At 42.4% G+C, this 19,114-nt stretch overlaps 1 protein-coding gene across 2 annotated transcripts in view; it reads left to right on the top strand.

Moving 5' to 3' along the window:
• ddx1 (DEAD (Asp-Glu-Ala-Asp) box helicase 1) overlaps nt 1–19,114 on the top strand; it is a 45,059-nt gene that overhangs the window by 18,761 nt on the left and 7,184 nt on the right. For both annotated transcript variants that reach the window (XM_060914125.1, XM_060914126.1), the window contains 16 exons: nt 627–674; nt 1,244–1,327; nt 1,543–1,626; nt 1,918–1,994; nt 2,081–2,153; nt 2,287–2,363; nt 2,654–2,768; nt 2,955–3,093; nt 3,176–3,236; nt 4,479–4,577; nt 4,672–4,761; nt 4,877–5,065; nt 5,348–5,399; nt 15,911–16,057; nt 16,306–16,397; nt 16,480–16,552. In XM_060914125.1, coding sequence (XP_060770108.1) covers nt 627–674; nt 1,244–1,327; nt 1,543–1,626; nt 1,918–1,994; nt 2,081–2,153; nt 2,287–2,363; nt 2,654–2,768; nt 2,955–3,093; nt 3,176–3,236; nt 4,479–4,577; nt 4,672–4,761; nt 4,877–5,065; nt 5,348–5,399; nt 15,911–16,057; nt 16,306–16,397; nt 16,480–16,552 — 1,500 coding nt within the window. The remainder of the gene's footprint in view (nt 1–626; nt 675–1,243; nt 1,328–1,542; nt 1,627–1,917; nt 1,995–2,080; nt 2,154–2,286; nt 2,364–2,653; nt 2,769–2,954; nt 3,094–3,175; nt 3,237–4,478; nt 4,578–4,671; nt 4,762–4,876; nt 5,066–5,347; nt 5,400–15,910; nt 16,058–16,305; nt 16,398–16,479; nt 16,553–19,114) is intronic.

The following is a 19,114-nucleotide window of genomic DNA, read 5'->3' as shown; positions in this document are numbered from 1 at the left end:
TGAGTTGCATTGCTGACACATTACCGAGCCTCATTTCTTTGTTTGGTTTCCTGATCCCTGATTTCCTGTTTCTCGTCTTTGATTCTGCTGGGTCTACAATAGCCTGTTTGTGCCTCACTCGACCTATTGCCTGTTTCATTGTTTTACGATTTTGCCTGCCGTTCTGGATTGTTTACCTGTTTTCACTTGTATTAATAAACACACCTTCTGTACTTGCATCCGTCTCCCAACCATCTGTGACAGAATACTTGACACTCCCTGATAAAGAGAAGCACAGTCACCTGTTCATATGTCATGTTCAGGAACAAACTAATGTCAATGGCGCTAAAACAGCCACCATCAAATGGTGCAGTTGGAGTCTTGTTCTCGGACTGGACTTGATCAATAGTGGACTCGAATTTATTTTTATTTTTTTCAATATATAAATGATTTGGGCTTGACTCAGACTTGAACACTGGGGACTCGAGACTGGACTCTCGGACTCGAGGTTTAGTGACTCCAGTACAACACTGCTAGCTCTGCGGTAGAGTCTGATGGAGGTGAAAATGGTCACCTCTTTTCATATCTGATGTGTGTTGTGCCACATTGGAGCAAACTTTCTTTTCTTTCTGCTCTTTGCATTTTAGTGTTTAATAAATGGCAGATGAACCCATACGACCGAAGCCCAGCATTTGGTGAGTCATTAATTTAACCTTAAATTCCACTCATTAATTGTCTTAATTGTAAAGTGTTGATGTTCACAAAGCGAGCTTCGTTTATTAAACAAATCCAGTTATTCGGGTTTGTTCCCAAAATAAATTGATATTCATATAAATCTAGAGAGCTCCTAAATTCTGTCTGTGTAAAGCTGCATATAAAGAGACATTTGATCTGAATGTCAGTTGATTGGCTTTTAAATGATTATAATTGTCATGAGCTTAAATCGCACTCAGATTTAGGGAAAATTTTTTGAAACCAAAGAGATCTATAAATGTAAGACTAATACGACAATTCATTTGATTATGATAAAATAAACGGCACTCTATAAAAGGTTAGTCTGTCCTGTTCTGATTGCATATGTACATAAATATGAAGGACATCAATGTTACTGAAAGGTTTTGTGACTTCAGGCAAAAGTAACTGAAATTCTTTTCAGTTCATTTACTCTTGTATTTCTGTGCTCATTCTGACTACTTTTTTTTCCCCCCTAAACATATCAAATTCACCTGAAATAAAACTGCTCATCTCATCTCGTGTTCTTCAGCGATCGGTCCGGACGGGCTTTGTTGCCAGAGCAGAGAGTTTAAGGAGTGGCACGGCTGCCGTTCCACACAGGCCGTGACTAAAGGTCAGCTCTCAGCCTCAGATAAGACTAAAAAGCACTCTGTAGTGTATAGTATAATGTATTGCGATGCAGTGAGTGTCACTAACAGGAGCTTTGCCCAAGATCCAGTTTAAGATAATCTCAGTAAAATGCTATAAATCTAGTTTAAAGGTGTAAATGAGTACAGTGACAAAAATAACAATCAGCAAACCCCCTTTTTTTCCCCCCTTCTCTTTTAGGAAAGTATTACTATGAAGTCTCCTGCCACGACCAAGGCTTGTGCAGGGTCGGATGGTCCACTGGTCAGGCATCTCTGGACCTGGGTATGTTGTTACTTCTTATGGTGACGCTTTCTGTTAAGGTTCCTGTAACCTGCATCATTTAACACATTATGTAACATGACCACTATAGCCAGTACCTAGCAGCGTCTTAGGAAGCAAGTGGGATAGTATCGGGACAACACCCTAGCAACCAGCTGTCCTACCATAGCAACCGTCTAGCAAGACCTTAGCAATGTTGGTTCTGCAGCGAGGAGTACTTGAAGCGTTCAGATGAAAACTAAGTTTTTGAGACTTTTTTTTGTACATTTTATATGAATATACATACTTGCACAGGTACAGACAAGTTTGGCTTCGGCTTTGGAGGAACAGGAAAGAAATCCCATAATAAGCAGTTTGACAGTTATGGAGAGGTGAGCGAACAACAACAAAAAAAAAACATTTCAATTAAATTGAGCGCTCTTGTGCTAAAAATCAAAGTTTTGTTTGTTTTAAACAGGAGTTCACTATGCACGACACCATCGGATGTTACATCGACATGGACAGTGGCCAGCTGTCCTTCTCCAAAAATGGTTTTTGTCTCTTATTTCCCAGCATTTAAACACAATTATGATACTAAAATGGTTTTTCCATCACAAAATGTCATGTTTGACTCCATTTCTGTCACTAAAATTAAAAATCTGATTTAAAAAAAAAAAATTTCAGGAAATGATTTGGGCTTGGCATTTGAGATTCCGCAGAACTTGAAACGTCAACCATTCTTCGCCTCCTGTGTCCTTAAGGTAAACAGAATACATGCCTTTAATAGTTGGGTGCTTTTCACTTTTGTGGATGTTCTATAATTAAATATAAATGTAAGCAGATAATGTCTAACGTTTTATTTAAAAAAATACAAACCTTTTGGGAAAACAGCATGATGTATCAGAGGAATGAAACGCTTCAGGAAATGATGCATCTACGCTGTTGATTTATTTTCTTATGACAATGTTTTGACGTCCTTATTAAAGCATATTTAAATACTTTGAACATGGTCTGTATTGACTAAAAGCACATTTGTTTTTTTAATGAGCAGAATGCTGAACTGAAGTTTAATTTTGGGGGAGAGCCTTTCAAAAATGCCCCCAAAGAAGGGTTCATTGCTCTTGACCAAGCACCCGATGGCCACGTGGTCAAAACTACTCAGACTGGTGAGCTTCAGTACTTCTCTACAGCTGTGGGAGGGGGGTTGTTGGTGTAACACATGGATATGATTTCTCTCAGGTTTACCAGTACTTTTGAATTATAAGATTTAATGAGTAAAATATCAGTTTATGGCGAGTTATGAAGTAAGATCTGTTTTGGGAGGTAGTCTGAGTGTGTGTGTGCATTTGTAGGTAGTGCTACGGTGAGTCAAGTCAAAACAAGCTCCCACAGCCCAAAAGCTCTGATCGTGGAGCCGTCGAAAGAATTGGCCGAGCAGACCCTGAACAACGTCAGCCAGTTTAAGAAATACGTGACCAATCCCAAACTACGGTGAGCACATAAGGGACATTAGATTAGATTAGGCCTGCGAGTTTCACTTTGTCTGAAGCTGATGGTATTTGTATTCTTGCAGAGATTTGCTGATCATCGGAGGCGTGGCAGCCAAAGAGCAGCTGTCTGTTTTGGAAAGCGGGGTACGTGTGGTGTGATCATTTTACTTGGGCGATGATTGTTGAGCCGGGCTGGTCTTGAATTTTGGACTGTGACATTTATACTTGAACTAGTTCTACCATTAATGCTGCTGTATTAGTGTGGATGATATCAGAAGAATCAGTGTTTGCATTACAACAAATTTAGTTTGTTTTTATACAGTTCTAGGGTTGTTGTTTTTTTAAGTATGAACAAGCAATTCTTGGATTTCAGTCACGTGACCTTTTCTTATCGATTTCACTTCCGGTAAAATAGCTGGTGGTCAAGCAAACCAAAATAGCTGCTGTAGTGCAAACAGCTTGCAATTTATCCGAGTATGCTCGTAATCTAGAAGCCACTGCTCACTTTAGATATATTCAGAAGATTGCTATGTGCAATGGAATTAGACCCCTATGGTCTGGGAAAGAAGGATTTGTCATTCGTTCTCGAAAACTACCCTTCAGTTGAGTTCCCCGACATCTCAAACTATCTGGTGTTGCAGACGTCCTTCTACACCGCAAAACAGATGAAAGTGTGAAAGAGTATGGAGGCTTACAACTTTTTTGTATGTGGCTGGGTAAAGGACCTCGGTATCAAGTCGCTGCCAAGTGAATCCTGTATTGTTTTTGCCCATGTGTGCGCATGCGTGGGTTTTATTTTATTTTTTATTTATTTTTTAAGCTTTTCATTTGCCTCTTTACAACGAAGTGCTGCAAGCTGAAGTGTAAATAAACAGTTCGCTTGATTCTCACTTGTGTTCGCACTGACCTGAAAAAAAGTACCGTAAAACAACACCTAGCAAGAAAGGTACTTGGAAAACACTAAGGACATAGCTGAGAGGGATATACAAACCTTTCACAAAGTGATCGCTGCAAACTTGAGCATGCTTCGACTCAGCTCCCTTCAATTTCAGTGAGAGGTTCAAAAGTCACCTTTCTCGACGTCTTTTTGTGAAATCCTGTGTTCCTTCACCCATTTTTATTAGTTCACGGGGAATCCTGAAGAAACTTCAGTTTCATGGTTTGATTGATTCGAACAACCTAGAACAATGCAAGCGTAAGGCTTTTTTTTTTTTTTTTTTTTTTCTTTTCATGCGAGCAGTGCACCTTCTCCATACAAACACCTTGTCAACTGTGCTTTGGTAGACCACCAGCTAAAGTTTTGAATAACTAATGAGGCGGATGTGACGTCACGTGAAACCCAAGAATTGTCCCCTCTCTCTCTCTCTCTCTCTCTCTCTCTCTCAGGTTGATATAGTGGTTGGCACGCCTGGCAGGCTTGATGATCTCATATCCACAGGCAAACTCGATCTGTCCCAAGTTCGCTTCCTGGTTCTGGATGAATGTGTATGTAGATCTGCATAAAAATGTTAAGTTTACATATCACTTCCAGCTTTAATTCCCTCCTTCACTGATTGGTGTGTCTCCCCCCCCCCCCCAGGATGGACTGCTTACAGCTGGCTATACCGACTTCATCATGAGGGTCTACAGCAAAATCCCCCAGATCACCTCTGATGGAAAGAGACTGCAGGTGCCTTTCTGTGGTGTTTTGTAGAGCCTTAATAAGAAAAGTGGATTAGATTAAGGTATGTATTTATTGTAGACAAAGTGACCCAAGAGAATTCTTTCTTTTGCGTGCGCTGTAGGTGATTGTGTGCTCAGCAACCCTGCACTCGTTCGATGTGAAGAAGCTGTCGGAGAAGATCATGCACTTCCCAACATGGGTGGACCTGAAAGGTGAAGACTCTGTGCCTGAGACGGTCCATCATGTCGTGGTGCCAGTCAACCCTAAAAACGACAGGATTTGGGAAAGGCTGGGCAAAAACCACATCCGGGTACACTTTACCAGTTTATTTTAAAACTTTTGTACATTTCCAAGATAGAATGCCTAGATAGTTAAATTCATTAATGCTTGTTAAAGAAAATAAGTGCATACTCATTCAAATTCCTGGGGGGGGGGAATAAATAAAAAGCTAATAATTCAGATGTGAGATGTGCTTGTCCAAAGTGCCCAAGCTGCTGATTTTTCTAACCCTGGGTTTCATCAGACCAAAAGTCAACACAATGAGTGAAAATGTAGATCAAAAGATGTTTATATAATGATATTTTTGTTACAGACTGATGAAGTGCATGCAAAAGACTACACAAGGCCTGGAGCAAACACTGCAGGTAAACAACAAACATTTATGCAATGAAATAAACATTGTGAGGCTCTGCTGTTATAGGAAAGTAATCAAAGACGAGGTAGTGTGATAACACCAAGCAATGTTACTGGTACCACCCTGAAGTTCCCTTAACAGCATGTCTTGAAGTGTTCTATTCCCAGTATACCACAGTATCCCTTTTTTTTTTTTTTTTTTTTAAGTTTAATACTCAGGGTGTAACGATACATTGTGACAGGATGCATCATGATGCAAAAATGTGCGATTAGCCTCATGAAAATCAGCATTCTGTTAATTATGCATGCAATGCAGTCACAGAACACAAGAGGTTTCAGTTTGCACATCTCATAGAGTTAAAACATAGAGCTGGTCACGTGATCATGTTCTTTCCAGACAGACTGTGAGATATGTACTTGTGAAGTCCAACAGCCCGATACCTCCAGAATGTGACCAACATGCATTATAAACTTTACATTATACGTCCATGTTATAATAATTAAAAATGGCTCTTCAGCAGCTTTTCAACAACACCAGAGAATACTGAGACTGGTCACTTTAGCCGCCTTTGGAGCTCTATTCCTGCTATGGAGCTCATTCTGTTTCAGTCAGTCATTTGCAATGACCCAGATTAAACGTCTGCTTGTAGATCTATTGTTGCATTATTTATTATACAAAATAAAGAAATGAATCTTTTTCAATCATTTTTCTTCATTCACATTTCGTTTTGAAATGTTCTGAGAATCAAAATCATGAAACCAGCATCATGAATCAAATCGTGACTGAAGTGTATCATTACACCCATATTTAACACTGTGCATTATTTAAGTACAGCATTCAAATGTTGCTATTAAAGTGAAATGTATATTACAGGGTGGCGTGAGGATATGAAGTTTATCTTCGAGTGAGTGAAGCGAACGAGTGATATTTTTCAACACAAGAAGATAAACTTCATATCTTCACGCCACAGTGTAATGTTCTTTTTATATCATATAGACATATCCACAAAAAAAATACACAAGTTAATCAAAAGAATTTTAATTTTGAACCGGTTTGCCATTTTGACAACGTGCATCAAGTCAGTGGGAAAACGCTGGGAGTGACCTCATCGGAGTGCAATATCAGGAATTATTATACATACAGGACTTTTTTTTTCCAGTGGAATAAAACCATGTATTTGTAGTATGCTCCTGATGTGGGTGGAGTACTGAAGCACAACAGGTGGGAAATTATGATTTTTTTTATTTTTACTATTAGTTTTGCTTTTCAGCGTCATTCACTTCATTCATTGCTCTCTCTCTCTCTCTCTCTCTCTCTCTGACTCTCACACGTGCATGCACGTGTGCTCTGGTCGGGAGAGTTCCTACCTCTTCACACTCTCCCTCCTTTTCTGTCCTCCACTGTCACTGCAACAAACACACACTAATGGAAAATAGGTGTATTGACTTTGCCACTCACCTTCCCTGACCCCACCCTCCATTCACAAACTGGCGCTTGGCCACGCCCCTGCTGCCACATATTCAGACCAGGGAGCCTTCAGGCCTGCAACGGATGACACGCACACCCCAGATGGGACAGGAAGTCCACCACCATCTGTGCCCCCGGCCTGTGGACCACCTTGAATTTAAACGGCTGGAGGGCGAGATACCAACAGGCGATCTGCACGTTGGCCTCCTTCATGCGGTGGAACCACTGGAGGGGCGTGTGGTCTGGACAGAGGGTGAAGAGGCACCCCAGTAGATACCATCGGAGGGTGAGGACCACCCACTTGATGGCCAGGCACGCCTTTTTGATAGTGCTGCACTTAGTTTCACACATCGAGAGCTTGCAGCTGATGTACAGCATGGGATGTTCCTCGCCCTCCACCTTCTGGGATAAAACGGCCCCCAGCCCTCTGTCTGATACGTCCATCTGCAAAATAATGGGGGAGAGAAGTCGGGAGTGTAGAAGTGGGGGCCCCCACACACACACAGTGCAGCTTTTACCTTGGTGAAAGCATGTTGGCACTGCTCCGTCCACTGGACTGATCTGGTGCTCCCTTTTTAGTGAGATCAGTCAGTGGGTGGGTGACATCCAAATAATTAGGTATGAACCTTCATACCAAATAATTAGGTATGAAATAGTAGCCAGCCAGCCCCAGGAACTGTCTCACCCCCTTTTTGGTCTTGGTCCTCAAGCAGGCTGCAATTGCTGCAGTCTTGTCAATTTGGGGACGCACCTGCCCATGACCCAAGTGGCAGGTCATGTCCCAGATATCGTACTTCTACCCACCCAGTCGCACACTTCTTCGGGTTGGCTGTGAGACCCACATACCTCAGTGACTCTGGGATGGTCCTAAGGTGTTTGAGTTGCTGCGGCCAATCATTGCTATAAATAATGTCCTTGAGGTAAGCTGCAGCATGGGGGCAGAGGATCTTGTTCAAGGCAAGATCTTGTTCACTGCAAGGCAGTGGCTGTGTGTCAAATTTAGACACCACATTGACTTTTCTGTAGTACATGCAGAACCAGACCAATCCATCAGTCTTAGGAACCAGGAGCACCGGGCTGCTGCAGTCACTGTGTAACTCCTCAATTTATATCTATGTCGAGCATGGCCTTGAGTTAATCCCGAACCACCTTTGTGTGTGTGTTCGGGTAAGCGGTAAAGGCGGCTATGCGCCCCCACTCCTGAGGGGCATTTCAATGTGGTGTTCTATGAGGTGGGTGCAGCCAGGAAGGGGCAAGAACACATTAGAATATTCCTTTTGCAACTTGGCAACCTCCGTGAGTTGGGCCAGTGAGAGGTGGTCTCCACCAGGGACCGGAGCAGTTTGAGATGTTACTTTTTTTTACCTCCAGTTCCAGCACCGCCGCCTTTGGCACTACTGATGCCACAGAGATCCCCTCGTTCCAATGTTTTAACAGGTTGAGGTGGTATATTTGCAGTACCTCACCTCTTAGTCGACATCCCCGACTCGCCGTGTGACCTCGAAGGGCCCTTGCCACTTGGTGACTAATTTGGAGCTCAACATGGGCAATAACACGAGTACCTTGTCTCCCAGGTTGAACTCTTTTAAGATATCCGCCCCTGTCGTACAGCCGGACTTGACATTCTTGTGCCTGCCGTAAATTCTCCTGGGTTAAGTGACTGGTGTGGAGCTTTGCGCGCAGATCGAGAACATATTGAATTTCGTTCTTACTAGCTGAAGGTCCCTCCTCCCAATTTTCTCTCAGCATGTCCAAAATGCCACATGGTTTATGCCCATATAATAATTCAAAAGGTGAAAATTCTGTGGAGGCTCGCTGGACCTCTCGTACTGCAAATAACTGGGGCTCAAGCCATTTATCCCACTTGCATGCATCTTCACTTACAAATTTCCATATTAAGTTTTTGAGTGTCTAATTGAATCGTTCCAGTCAACCATCTGTTTGTGGGTGATAGACGCTGGTGTGGGAAGATTTAATTCTCAATAACCCATATAAATTGTGCAGTGTGCATGACAAACATAGTGCCTTGGTCAGTCAGGATTTCTTTCGGAATCCTGACCGAGGAGGTATTGTGGAAGTGTGCCCCTGCAATACTGTGCGCTGAAATATTGCAGAGAGGCACCGCTTCTGGATATCGCGTTGCATAGTCCACCAGAACTAAAAGTGATATCCTCATGCTGACCGAAGATGAAGAAACCTTTGTCACATGCACACTCATTTAATGGCCCAACGACATGACAGATCTAATGGCCTGACGACATCATACCAATTCTCTCCAAAGAGGTCTTTATTAGAGGGAGAGGGCGCAAAGGCGCTTTTGGGGTGGCCGTTGGATTTACTAATTGGCATTTGCGGCATGCCTCACACCACCGACGGACATCCCCGCGAATCCCTGGTCAATAAAACCAGGCCATTATTCGGGCTAGTGTTTTATTCTGCTTTAAATGTCCGGCCATTGGATTAAAGTGAGCCGCGTGGAATGAGTTTCCTACAGCTCTTTGGGGTTAACAACTGGGTTAATGGCTCACTGGTTTGAGTGTCCTACGTCACTCGATACAGCCTATCCTGAATAATGGCGAAGTACAGCATCATATTTGGCTGGAGAGTTTGACCATTGATTATTCTCACTTGGTCAAACACATGATGCAGAGTCTCATCTCGTGACTGCTCTAACGGGAAATCCTTGAGGGAATCCCTGAGAGAGGGAGGAGGGGTGAGCTGCTCCTCACTCCTCATATTGCTTTGACGAGGTGCTGACATGGACTGCTCTGTGACAGCTTCCCCAGTCAATGCCACACTGGGATCTCCCCGTGAAGTACTATCTCGGGACCCACCCCTTACTATGTGTTCCATTAAGCCTTTGAACCCCAGCCAGTCAGGCCCCAAAATCAGCAGGTGGGTGAGACAAGGATTAACCGCCAACTTTTTTCAATGCTTTTCTCCCTGAAATAGAACGTGGATGGACATTAATGGGTAGTTGTGAATATCCCTGTGCACACACAGAACCTTTACCACTTGTGCTCTCCCCAGTGCCTCACCTTGCACCAGGTTTTGGTGGATTTGAGGTCTGATTACAGCTGGAATCCACCAATGTGTGATTGTGTACAGTATCCCCTTGACCACTTACCGGAATGCAGTCTGATTGGGGGTGGTCTCTGGTGTGTCAGGGATCCGGACTACAGCTCCCACCTCCATTGTGGAGCACTGACTCTGGAGATGTTCCGGCTCCCCGCAGCGCCAGCATACCAGCCCAGGTTTGCCCTCTGTGCTGGCGTTATGGGTGTCGTCTCCCCCTCAGGTGAATAAAACCGACACACAAGGGGAAGACGGGAGGGCACCACGGGTGCGACAGGCCAGCTGGTGGGGAGCCAGCCCCTGCCTCCGCCTCCATGGGGGAAGGAGAAGAGGCGATTATATGCCTACCGTCGGAACTGCCGCCAGATGCTCCTCTGCCAACTCAATGGCTTGATCCAGTGATGCCAGACAGTGACACTGGACCCACTCTGCCATTCCTTTTGGAAGTTGCACGATGAACTGTTCCAGTGTCACCAGGTCGATGATCCCCTCGGCATCGTGGTTGTCCACCCTCAGCCACTGCTGGCAAGCGTCCCGGAGCTGTTGGCCGAATGCAAATGGCCGGCCGGCTGACCACTTCCAAAGGCAGTGCCTGGAAGAGCTGGCGATTGTTCTGGGGAGCAGCTGACATGCTGCAGGATGGCTTACTTCCAGTCGGTGTATACAAGCCAGCTGTTGGCATGGAGCTGTTGCGTGGCGAATTGCGCCTTGCCAGTTAGTAGTGGTAGTAGGTGCACTTTCAACTGGTTACCCTGACGCTTCCTTCATTTTGCTCTTTGAGCAAGTGGCTGTTTCTGGATCGGCGTGCAGCCCCATCTTTGTGAGGGTGATGTGGGGAGGGTCCGCTGTGGTGGCGGTCAAGGACCCCGCCGACGCGAGCAGGTGCCAGAACACCTGGAGATCTTCCTGCTGGGCCAGCATCAAGACTTCGAAGCGTTGTTCTTGCTCCTTTTGGAGGGTAATCAACGCTTGGTGCTGGTTCTGCTGGGCGGTAGTAAGGGCATGGATGAGGTCCTTGAATGGGGAGGACTCCATGTGGTGGTTCCCTTCAATACTCCCGGGTTTCAACACCACTGTAGTATGCCCCTGATGTGGGTGGAGTACTGAAGCATGACAGGCAGGAAACGATATTCTCTTTTTTTTCTTTTCTTTTTTTTTTTTAATTTTTACTACTAGTTTTGCTTTTCAGCATCATTCGCTGCTGTCTCACACGTGTTCTGGTTGGGAGAGTTCCTTCCTTTTCGCTTCCTCCCTCCTTTTCTATCTTCCACCGTCGCTGCAACACACACACAGGCGCACGCACGCACACAACATTAATGGACAAGAAGTGTATTGATTTCAACTTTGCCACTCACCTTCCCTGACCCCGTCCTCCATTCACAAACTGACGCTTGGCTACGCCCCTGCTGCCACAGTATTCTATTCCATTCTAGCAGTTTTCATTCATTTGGTTTGATAGCATGTAATATTGTTAGTATATCATGTATCCTAAGTGTTTTATGCCACTCTACCCAATGAAGAATGAGCACTGAATATGGTTTATGATATTGCATGGCTGTCAAGACAACATGACATCACACATCGCTGCTGATGTGAATATCCAATGACAGCTTTTCTGCTGTGCATGTGCAGAATCTTTTTTTTGTTTGTTTGTTTATTGGGAGAGAGGCTAATCCAGTGCTAGGTTTAGCTATGCTATAATTCAGCACTAAATAAATAAACTGTAACTAAAGACACGAACACCCAAAATGCTACCAAAGCTTCGTTAGATATTCTTCACGCATATTTATAAGCAGTGGCGAGCAATTACTGTCACCTCACAGCAAGAAGGTTCTGGGTTTGAGCCCAGCGGCCAGCAAGGGCCTTTCTATGTGGAGTTTGCATGTTCTCCCCATGTCTGCATGGGTTTCCACTGGATGCTCCGGTTTCCCCCACAGTCCAAAGACATGCAGGTTAGGTTAATTGGTGGCTCTAAATTGACCATACAGTGGTGCTTGAAAGTTTGTGAGCCCTTTAGAATTTTCTATATTTCTGCGTAAATATGACCTAAAACATCAGATTTTCACACAAGTCCTAAAAATCAATAAAGAGAATCCAGTTAAACAAATGAGACAAAAAAAAAAATTATACTTGGTCATTTATTTAGGGAAATGATCCAATGTTACATATGGGTCATTCCATGCCAAATCAACAAATATCTGACAAATTTATGCTCGACCATTTCAGATTTCAATGAAATTTGGAGGGCTCAGAGATACTATTAAAAGAAGTTAATCCCCAAAATTTGAGCTTCCTATCTCCAACGGTTTCAGAGATACAGGCATTTGAATTTTTCGATTTTTTTTTGCATTTTGCTCAAAACATACATATTTCAAAGTGCAATATAATCTTTATTATGCAAGATAGAAACCTAAAATTTTGCACAGAGAGACTCAGTGTCTTGTACTACAAGCTTCAACTTAGAATTTCAATGGTCATTGTATATTAGATGGTGATTTTAACAAGGAAATTAAAAAGACAAATTTGCATTTTTTGCATTTTTAACTCATTCTGGAAGCTTGCCTGTGGCAGTAATGCTTAAACTAAGAATGTTATTCAAATCTACACAGAAATATCTACCAATTTCAGTTTTACCAAGTCTCCACTATTCCTAGTTTGTCTGTAATAGGGTTTTGAAATTCGACGATTTCTAAAACATGCCATTTTCAGTAGCAAGAAATCCAATGTGGCATAGCAGTTAGGAACTTGTAAATTTTTTTCAGTAATCTCCAAGACCCATATTTTATATTTCCAAATTTTTGTTCTGTGTCTCTCAAGTATTATTAAACTACAGGGGTTTAAAAAATCAATTTTCACCAAATTCAAATTTTTTTATATATTTTCATATAACTGATATTTGAGGGTTAATAAATGCTTCAATAATATGTCTCCTAACCTACTTGAGCCTTATTGAAGCATTTATTAACCCTTCCAGAATGAGTTAAAAATGCAAAAAATGCAAATTTTTTTTGTCTTTTTAATTTCCTTGTTAAAATCACCATCTAATATACAATGACCATTTGAAATTCTAAGTTGAAGCTTGTAGTACAAGACATTGAGTCTCTGTGCAAAATTTTAGGTTTCTATCTTGCATAATAAAGATTATATTGCACTTTTGAAATATGTATGTTTTGAGCAAAAAACAAAAAAATCGAAAAATTCAAATGCCTGTATCTCTGAAACTATTGGTGATAGGAAGCTCAAGTTTTGGGGATTAACTTCTTTTAATAGCATCTCTGAGCCCTCCAAATTTCATTGAAATCTGAGATGGTCGAGCATAACCTCGTTGATTTGGCATGGAATGACCCATATGTGAGTGGCAAAAGTATGTGAACCTTTGCTTTCAGTATCTGGTATGACCCCCTTGTGCAGCAATAAATGCAACTAAACATTTCTGCTAACTGTTGATTAGTCCTGCCCACTGGCTTGGAGGAATTTTAGCCCATTCCTCTGTACAGAATAGCCTCAACTCTCGGATGTTGGTGGGTTTCCTCACATGAACTGCTCGCTTCAGGTCCTTCCACAACATTTCGATTGGATTAAGGTCAGGATTTTGACTTGGCCATTCCAAAACATTAACTTTATTCTTCTTTAACCATTCTTTGGTAGAACGACTTGTGTGTTGTCTTGCTGTATGACCCACCTCCTCTTAAGATTCAGTTCATGGACAGATGTCCTGACGTTTTCCTTTAGAATTTGCTGGTATAATTCAGAATTCATTGTTCCATCAACGATGGCAAGCTGGCCTGGCCCAGATGCAGCAAAACAGGCCCAAACCATGATACTAGCACCATCATGTTTCACAGATGGGATAAGGTTCTTATGCTGGAATGCAGTGTTTTTTTCCTTTCTCCAAACATAACCCTTCTCATTTAAACCAAAAAGTTCTATTTTGGTCTTTTCCGTCCACAAAACATTTTTCCTATAGCCTTCTGGCTTGTCCATGTGATCTTTTAGCAAACTGCAGATGAGCAGCAATGTTCTTTTTGGAGAGCAGTGGGTGTCTCCTTGCAACCCTGCCATGCACATCATTGTTGTTCAGTGTTCTCCTGATGGTGGACTCATGCACATTAACATTAGCCAATGTGAGAGAGGCCTTCAGTTGCTTAGAAGTTACCCTGGGGTCCTTTGTGACCTTGCCGACTATTACACGCCTTGCTCTTGGAGTGATCTTTGTTGGTCGACCACTCCTGGGGAGGATAACCATGGTCTTGAATTTCCTCCATTTGTACACAATCTGTCTGACTGTGGATTAGTGGAGTCCAAACTCTTTAGAGATGGTTTTGTAACCTTTTCCAGCTTGATGTGCATCGACAACGCTTTTTCTGAGGTCCTCAGAAATCTCCTTTGTTCGTGCCATGATACACTTCCACAAACGTGTTGTGAAGATCAGACTTTGATAGACCCCTGTTCTTTAAATAAAACAGGGTGCCCACTCACTCCTGATTGTCATCCCATTGATTGAAAACACCTGACTCTAATTTCACCTTCAAAGTAACTGCTAATCCTAGAGGTTCACATACTTTTGCCACTCTCAGATATGTAATATTGGATCATTTTCCTCAATAAAAAAATGAGCAAGTATAATATTTTTGTCTCATTTGTTTAACTGGGTTCTCTTTATCTACTTTTAGGACTTGTGTGGAAGTCTGATGTTTTAGGTCATGTTTATGCAGAAATATAGAAAATTCTAAAGGGTTCACAAACTTTCAAGCACCGCTGTAGTTGTCAATGTTGATTTTAAAAGTAACTAAGTAAATTACATAGGGCAATGAATACTTAAGTCTGAGTGAAAAATACCGTGGCGTGTGTGGAAGAAGAGTTTGGAGACGGAAATCTTAGTTTCCTGGTCATTAGCCTATGCTACTTGTTCTCGATAGCAGTGGCTTGACCACTTTATTAGCATTCACTAACAATACTGATGAATGCTACCCCAGCTGGAAGGCTACTTCACTGCTGCGCTGACCACGTCGACTCGCAGTTAAGCTCGTGTTGGCAAATTTTTGGTCGTTTCCATTATAAATCAAAATCTGATTGGTTAATTAATCTGTCACTTCCTACATAAACATACACTGCCTTGGCCTTCTGTCCCAGCAATGAAGACTTAACCAATGAGTGAGCCAGCTCTAAACTCTTCTCAGCCTAGAGGAGACGAACAAAACAATCTCATTGGATAACTCTCTATTTTAATGTTTTCAGGACAGTAATCCTTTCATTTCTGAAGCAAATTTGATAGAAAATGAGGCCAAATTGGATAATTATTTATAATGAAATAAATGTAACATTTTGAAATTGTGAGATGTTTGGGCCTTCTCTGATGGTTCCCCTCTGTTTATAAGAGAAAAACATACCAACGGACATTGAAAAGCTGGAAAAGTGTGTATGTATTAATAATAATATTGGATAACCTTTTTTCGTGGTCTAGCAGATGTATTCCATTCAGCTAGCATGATACTGAACAAATTGAAGAGTTCCAGATCATGCTAGCTGAATGGGGGGGGGCAGCCAATATTATTTAAATATGTCACTCAGATCCGCGACATATTTTGTATGAAAAATACAAGTTTTTCAACATGAGAAGATGCACTTCATATCTTCAAGCCAACATGTGATCTTTATTTTTTTTTAATATAGACACATTTACAAACAAAGTCCTCATTTATTAAAACAATTTATCGATTTCCTCACAAGTGACATAGAGATTTATGTCACGGTTTTGGCTCTCCATGTCCCAGATATAGTTCATTTGAAAAATACGAGTGGTGTTTTTCCTAGTAAAACACTCGTGTCCATATAATATATAGCATTACACTGATGTACTCTTGAATAGTATAAATGTTTGTCTTAAACAATTAAAAACAAATACGGTTCTCAGTAGTGGTCTCAGAGTTAGCTAGCCATTATGCATAACCCTTACATTACTCTATTGATTTTGATTAGAGATGTGGTCAGAAGCAATCAAAATCCTGAAGGGCGAGTACACGATCCGTGCAATTAAGGAGCACAAGATGGACCAGGCCATCATCTTCTGCAGGACCAAGATTGACTGCGACAATATGGAGCAGTACCTGATCGCACAAGGAGGAGGTGAACTCACAATACCTGCAGTTAATTCCTGTGTTTCCATACATGCAATACGTGCCCTCGTTTGCTTCTTAGCAACTCCTTGAGAGGTGGTATAAACATGGATGTCAACTTTAGGGACAGAACCTGCCCAGAATGTTTCGTATATCTGATTATAGTTTATAAAACAGTAAATATATATGTACACACTGGCCACTGTATTAGGAACAGCTGTACACTTGCATTTCATTCAGTTGATCTCGTCTCCTCAGGTCCTGATAAAAAAGGGCATCAGTTCTCATGTGTCTGTCTTCACGGTGACCGGAAGCCGAATGAACGCAAATACAACTTGGACAGGTTCAAGGTAATAAGTTGTTGTTGTGGATTGTTTTATTTATTTTTTTAAGCAGCATGTCTGACTGACTGTGTGTTCTTTATCTCTGTAGAAAAGAGAGGTGAGGTTTTTGATTTGCACAGACGTAGCAGCCAGAGGAATCGATGTCCGTGGCGTTCCATACGGTAAAAATGAATACATTTTTGAAGGAATCCTGTGATGACCTGAAATTGTTACATCAGAACACATCTCTCAGACATTCCACAATGTTCACTCTGAATATAAATTATTGAAGTGATGTGTCGTTCATGAATAAATTAAAACATTGCAACTGTTGGCAGATCACACCAGTGTAGGTGTTATAACACACTTCTGCAAAAATAAGACTTCATGTCAGTGTTGTAATCGAGTCACTAAACCTCAAGTCTGAGCCCAGTCTTCAGTCCCCAGTGTTCAAGCTGAGTCAAGTCCAAGTCATTAAAAAACAATTTCAAGTCTGACATGGTGTAGCCCGTCATGAGGTGCGGGGCACATGCGCGCGCGCACAGAGCCTTCCATGGGCGGGCCACTTTGGTCATCACAAAACATTCTTGCGCATCAATTCATGATTTTATTGGCCCAGTATGTACAATGACATTAAGACATTGTACCACATGTCAAAAGACGTGCCCAACTCGCAGTTCTGTCAGGGTTCTCCTCCATCCATTGTCCATCATCTCCACCCCTTTTTGAAGGGTTGCCATGGACATTGTGGGCCCTCTAGTAAAGAGTGCCAGGGGCCACCAGTATATCCTTGTGTGTGATTATGCCACCAGGTTCCCAGAGGTATTCCCACTCTGCACCATCATTGCTCCAGCTGTCCTTCGGGCCTTGGTTCAGCTTTTCTCCAGGGTGGGGATTCCTGATGAGATCCTGACCGACCAGGGCACCAATTTTACCTCCCAGCTGCTGCAGCTGTTTTATAAGCAGTTGGGCGTCACAGCCATTCGGACCACACCTTACCACCCTCAGACCAACGGACTGGTGGAGCGGTTCAACCAGACGCTAAAGAGGATGTTGCAGAAGTTTGTGGACGACACCGGGAGAGACTGTGGGACCGCTGGCATGCCTTTCTTACTGTTTGCCTACAGGGAGGTGCCACAGGCATCCACCGGGTTTTTTCCCTTTGAACTTCTATATGACTGGCATATTCAGGGTCCTTTGGACTTGCTACAAAAGAGCTGGGAAGCACCTGAGCCCTCAACCAGAGACTGAGTGGTGGTCCTGTTTGTGCTGCAGATGAGAGATTGGTTGGCCAATACCATGAGGAGGCTGAGGAGAATCTGAGAGAGGCCCAAAAGAAGCAGAAAACCTGGTATGACCAGCGTGCACGGTATCAGGACTTGCAGCCAGGGCAACAGGTGCTGCTTCTGCTTCCTTCCTCCAGCAACAAGTTGTTGGTTAACCCTTGTGTGGTGTTCATATTTTTGTTACTCAGCCAGTGTTCATGGGTCTCATGGACCCGCTGCATTTTGGTGTTTTAAATTCAACACAATTTTACATTAAGTACTTAAGATGTTTACTTTCCCAATTATAAGAAATATAAACAGCATATATGGTTAATATTTGCCCTTTACCTTTGTTAGATTATATTTATTTAAACAAAGTGCTACTTTTTTTTTAATAAAATGTAATTTTATAAAAAGGAAATCAATTATAGTCAAGATATCAGTGGAAAAAAGATGTTTATCTTCAAATTTACAAATGAAGCAAGGTTTTTCATAACAACTGATTTAATTTCTTTGAAATTCATTAGAAATTTGACCCGTTCAGTTTACACAACATAAGCTGAACACCTACGGTAACCATGTCCGTCTATACAACACCTCATCCCCATGCTCGTCTTCGTTTTGGGACTGGCTGATGCTCCATCTCATTCTCTTCTTCAAAATCACTGTCAGACTCTGAATTTTCAGAAATGTGATCCTCATATTCTGAAAGTTCTTCCTCTACATCATCAAAAACTTCTCTTTCTTCCAGAATCATTTGCAAGGCCATCTGAGCAGAGAATCTTGATCAGTTGTGATAAGGAATCGCACTGGAAAAGCTACATTTGTGTCCCGCCCCAATTTACAGGAACCTCTGTTTGGTTCCCACAAGACGCAAGGTAAAATGTGCAGGAATGTGAGAGTAGACAGGTGTCTGTGCTTGAATGGCAAGGGCAGAAACCCAAAACACACGTGCGCGCGCACACTAACCGCAGGCCCAGACAGGAGGAGGACAGAGTTGAAGGTACACCCTTTTTTTTTTTTTTTCTCTCCTCCCCTTCTCTCATTAACCCCAGGTCCAGTGGATCTGAATATCGTGTATGTAATTGTGTGTGTGTGGGGGGGTACAGTGTGTGGTCATCGAAAATGTGTTTTGATGTATGTTATTCACAGAAAACGAGCTAAGGCTAATGAGTCTGAGTTTGAAAAAATAATTAATCGTATCAATTGTTCCTTTGATTAAAAAATAAAAATGGGTCCCACAGACCTGAACACCATAAAAGGGTTAAGTGACGGTCTTTACACAATCATCTGACGGATGGGCCTGGTCATGTATGAAGTCCATCATCCTGACAAGAAAAAGCCCAAGCAGACCTACCATGTGAGCCTGTTGAAGGAGTGGAAAGAGCCAGGCACCAGAGGTTGCCTGTCTGGTGAAGGAGGTAGAAATGGAGGAGGAAGATGACCCAGGTATGGCTATAGTGACTGAAGCTTCTTGTT

The sequence above is a fragment of the Neoarius graeffei genome, chromosome 2, assembly GCF_027579695.1.
Source record: "Neoarius graeffei isolate fNeoGra1 chromosome 2, fNeoGra1.pri, whole genome shotgun sequence".
In the NCBI taxonomy this organism is placed as follows: domain Eukaryota; kingdom Metazoa; phylum Chordata; class Actinopteri; order Siluriformes; family Ariidae; genus Neoarius; species Neoarius graeffei.
Note: the sequence above shows the minus strand (reverse complement) of the source record. Positions and strands in the feature narration are given on the sequence as shown.